The sequence below is a fragment of the Oryx dammah genome, unplaced genomic scaffold, assembly GCF_014754425.2.
Source record: "Oryx dammah isolate SB20612 unplaced genomic scaffold, SCBI_Odam_1.1 HiC_scaffold_11238, whole genome shotgun sequence".
Taxonomy (NCBI): Eukaryota; Metazoa; Chordata; class Mammalia; order Artiodactyla; family Bovidae; genus Oryx; species Oryx dammah.
The window spans coordinates 21,606-26,455 of NW_024080631.1; the positions used below are offsets into that span (position 1 = coordinate 21,606).

Sequence of the window (4,850 nt, forward strand, 5' to 3'; positions counted from 1 at the left end):
CAGGAAATTAATACTTTCATTCTCAAAACTACTGAGTTCTAACCATCATATGAGTTCAGTAAAATTTGCTATTTAATATATTCTTTTACAGATTAACATTTTTGATTGGCTCTTTCTCTCATTTGGAAAAGTTTGAGATGAAGTGAATGTCTTGACAGATTTATATAGAGAAAACTAGTATCAATAAACTTCACAGGATAAAAAATATAAAGGTATCATTCACATTTTACTTTCTCACTTAAATAAAATTAGACTAGTTCCAGAAGTTGAAGATTGATTTTATTTTAAAAGATCTCAAAGTAAGGCAATTTAGTTCTTTAGTAATGTACTTGCAATTGTAAGAGCTCTTTTGTGTAGAAAGTTCATATTATCATGGAATGTACTTTTAGTTTCTTTTCCTTCATTTATCTTTTATTACTGAATTGAAGCAAAGTATTACATGTAAAAGTGAATATTTAATGGTAAAATTTATGGAAGTGTCTTTTTCTTAGTACAAGCTTATCAGATTTTAGTATTTTGAAATCACAGATGACATCTCACAAAATATCTCGTTTGATAAACTCTGTTGTGTTGAAATTAACACTAGACGATTTCAAAATATTTCATCTTGAGTCTAAATTCCATTTTTAACCAGCTGTGTTACCTCAGGCAACTCAAACTCTCTCTCATATTTCTTTTGCCATATTTGTAAGCTTAATTAGAATAATGGATATGAAAATATTATGTCAATTATAAAGTATTTTTAGATGCAAAGAGTTATTTGTGATTCTAGCTAAAGAGTAGAAACTTTGCTGACTTTCTCTTATGCTTTTAGGCAGAAGTTTGCCATGGGTGACAAGGGAGGAGACAACCATTCAGAAGTGACTGACTTCATTCTTGTAGGCATCAGGGTCTGTCCAGAGTTCCACAGTCTCCTTTTCCTACTTTTCCTGATTGTTTATTGGATGGTCCTTCTGGGGAACCTTAGCATGATTGGCATCATTGTGACTGATCCCCGGCTGAACACACCAATGTATTTCTTCCTAGGCAATCTCTCCATCATTGACCTCTCCTACTCCACTGTTATTGTACCCAAAGCCATGGTCAACATCCTGTCTCAGAAAAAGACCATATCCTTTGCAGGTTGTGTGGCTCAGCTGTTTCTTTATGCACTTTTCATGGTAACAGAGGCCTTTGTCTTAGCAGCCATGGCTTATGATCGCTTCATTGCCATCTGCAACCCACTTCTTTATACTGTCCGCATGTCAAGAAGTCTCTGTATCCAGCTGGTGGCTGGTTCTTATCTCTGTGGCTGGGTCAGTTCCATCCTTCAAATCAGTGTAACATTTTCAATGTCTTTCTGTGCCTCTCGAGTTATCGATCACTTCTACTGTGATTCAAACCCAATTGAGAAGATCTCCTGTTCCAATGTCTTTATGAATAAGATGGTGTCACTTAGTTTGGCTATTCTTATTATTTTGCCCACGATAGTTGTTATCGTAGTCTCTTACATGTATATTGTGTCCACAGTTTTAAAGATCCGCTCCAGTGAAGGAAGGAAGAAAGCCTTCTCCACTTGCAGCTCTCATCTGGGGGTTGTAAGTTTGCTTTATGGGACTGTCTCCTTTGTGTATCTCACACCACCAAGTAACCCGGAACTTCGTAAAGTGGCTTCAGTATGTTACATTTTATTCACACCTATGCTGAACCCTTTAATCTACTCTCTAAGAAATAAGGATGTTAAAGATGCCATGAGAAAAGTTGTATGGAAGAAAAAAGTTTTACTCTAAATATGCTTCCACTTTTACTTTTTCTTGCATCCTTTGATTTTGTTCTCCAAATCTTCTAGACTTATGCATTTAATGCTCAAGTTCTCAAGCCAAAGCAAAATCAAAAACCTTAACAGTTTTATTCAACAGCATTAATAATATCCTATAAATATTCTACAAATTCACTTTTTTACTATTTCCTTTTCACTTTTCCACAAGGCAATGTTAAATCTGAAAGTTTTGGACAGCCATGAAAATTTATTGTATTTCTACAGAGAGATATATTTTTCACTCTCCAGGAAATAATATATATGTAAATGGAGAAGAATAAAATATTATTGTTTCTCTTCCAAGTATACCTAAGTAAAATTTAGAAAATATCTAAGTATAAGAATTCATTTGGAAACCGTGTGACCCAACTGGTTTATATGCAAATAACAGTATAAATGCTAGTGTTGTGTTTTGTTTTTAACGTCATGCCAAAGATGTGAGGGCATGTGTATATGATGAAAGGAAAAAGGAAAAGCTACATAAACAGTGACTTTTGTTGAATTAAATAGGGGCCAAATAAAAATGAACATGGGAAAACTGCATTCATTTGGTTTAAATTATGACATTTGTTTGGTTTTCCTTGAATGGCATGGTCATCCTACTTTTCTCCCATATGATGAGAATATTTTATAATATTTATGATGTTTTACAGCTCATGTCCTCTATCTTTTGGGTAATACAAATTATTGGTAGTGAATATGCTATTAACAGGGGGCTTCCCAGGTGGTGCTAGTGGTGAAGCATCCACCTGCCAATACAGGAGATGCAAAAGATGCAAGTTTGATCCCTGGGTCAGGAAGATCCCCTGGAGTAGGAAATGGCAACCCATTCCAGTATTCTTGCCTGAAAAATGTTATGGACAGAGGAGCCTGGGGGGTTACAGTCCATGGAGCCAAAAAGAGTCAGACATGACTGAGTGACTGAACACACACACAGATGCGATTAATGAAAACACTCAGTTGAAAAAAAGTCAGTTTGAAAATCTCAGTTAAAAACATCTTAAGGCTTTATAATAAGCTCTACGGATAGTTGGGTTATATGTAAATGTACATACATGTTTGTGTGCATGCATGTGTGTATTTGTCTGTGTATGAATATGTTTGGGTTATTTGAATATGGGGTAACTTTAAAATATGAATAGTTCTAAATATTAGATGTCAGTTGAGAAGGGAAGGTGGATTAAGCAGCATTCCATAGGTCTGATAGATATTAAACTTAGGAAGCCAAGTTCTAGAGAAAGTTGTGCCAGAGTTACCATTTTTACAGTTGATGTAAGTAATGTTTTAGTTAAAAAATTACAATGCCTAAGTCAGGACAACATTAAATTCTAGGCAAGAACTAATCCTAAGAAATAAAATATAATTATGAGTTTTGTCCATACACTTGGCATTGAGAAAACCTAAAATATGGGTCTTTGATAAGGTCTTCTGTTTTTCTGCTTTTAAGATAGCAAAACCTCCTTTGATGACTGTACAATGGCAAATGTCTTCATGAGTTAATATTGATTAGGGTAAGAGATTTGAGAAATGAATATTCTTATTAAATAGACAAAGTGAGAAGCTAAGTGACTTAATAAATCAAGGTTATATTTATCTTTCTCCCTAAACTGGTGAATCTACCATTTTTCATGATGCTCAGATGCTGCCATTTTCCTTGATATTCAGAAAAATATCATTTAAGAGGGAAATGTGAATTCAAATAAACTTGGGAAACTGATCTTTGGCATTGATTATTGTGTCTGGAAAATACCCTTTTTAGGTTTTGGTTTTACTTATTTCCATTGCATATCTGATACCCTTAGAATGTCACTCTTTGATATATCTAACAAGTTGTGAGTTACTAAAGACTATTTGGAAAAGGCAACAAAATACTAACAATAAGGCCTAGATTCATTTGCTTTAGATTTTAGTCTGGTAGATTATATTTTCTGTTTTGCAGCTATAACAGATTACATTATTCCAATGTATAACCTTCAAAGTGGCATTGCTTAAACCATGCCAGATGCTGGAAGAAATCTGGGAAAGTTGAAAATCAAGGCAGAATGCTTTCAGAGGTGTTAAGCTCTCTCTTGCTGCTGCTGCTGCTGCTGCTGCTCAGTCGCTTCAGTCATGTCCGACTCTGTGCGACCCCGTAGACGGCAGCCCACCAGGCTCCCCCGTCCCTGGGATTCTCAGCCTACCAGGCTCCCCCGTCCCTGGGATTCTCCAGGCAAGAACACTGGAGTGGGTTGCCACTGCCTCCTTCAATGCATGAAAGTGAAAAGTGGAAGTGAAGTTGCTCAGCCATGTCCGACTCTTCGCGACCCCAATGGACTGCAGCTTACCAGGCTCCTCCACCCATGGGATTTTCCAGGCAAGGGTACTTTCTTCTAATTGTCATAAACATTATCGGTAAATTTTTTTTCTGGTTTCACAGGCCTTATATGAAAAGTAGTGCCTCATTTATATCTCTCTTATTATGTGTGCCATCGAGATTCCATCAGAACCACCCGATGTCTTATCAACCTTTTGTTGGCTTTTATTGATGAAGTGTTTCCTTTTTCAATGTTGCATGGATTGCTTACGAACACTGTCACATTCCAAGGGAGTCTGAATATTGTATTCTCCATCATGTACATCATAAGTCGTTACTCTGAGGGAACTTTAAGTCTGTATTCACATGGAGAAGTCTCTCAATAGTGATATGATCTTGAGAGGCAGAAGATTGCATTAGATGTCTCAAACACTCTCCTTCGCAATGCACTGTCTCTTCTTCCCCGGTTACAAGTTTTGGGACATGCGCATATGTTGATTGTCTTATAATTCTAGGTGTTACATTTTGTCTTTAAATGATGACCCTGTATGCAGGACAGCAAAAGAGACACAGATGTGTATAGCGGACTTTTGGACTCAGAGGGAGAGGGAGAGGGTGTGATGATTTGGGAGAATGGCATTGAAACATGTATAATAACATGTAAGAATCGAAATACCAGTCTATGTCTGATGCAGGATATGACACGCTTGGGGCTGACGCGCGGGGATGACCCAGAGAGATGTTGTGGGGAGGGGGGTG

The 4,850-nt window shown here is 36.8% G+C and overlaps 1 protein-coding gene across 1 annotated transcript; it reads left to right on the forward strand.

Moving 5' to 3' along the window:
• Positions 1–827: 827 nt before the first annotated feature.
• Positions 828–1,769, forward strand: LOC120861373 (olfactory receptor 9K2-like). Its single transcript, XM_040237011.1, has one exon. The coding sequence runs from the start codon at positions 828–830 to the stop codon at positions 1,767–1,769; it is 942 nt and encodes a 313-aa protein (XP_040092945.1).
• The last annotated feature ends 3,081 nt before the right edge of the window (positions 1,770–4,850 follow it).

Coding starts and splice junctions, on each gene's coding strand:
- LOC120861373 (XM_040237011.1), top strand. CDS start 828: ATGGGTGACAAGGGAGGAGACAACCATTCAGAAGTGACTGACTTCATT.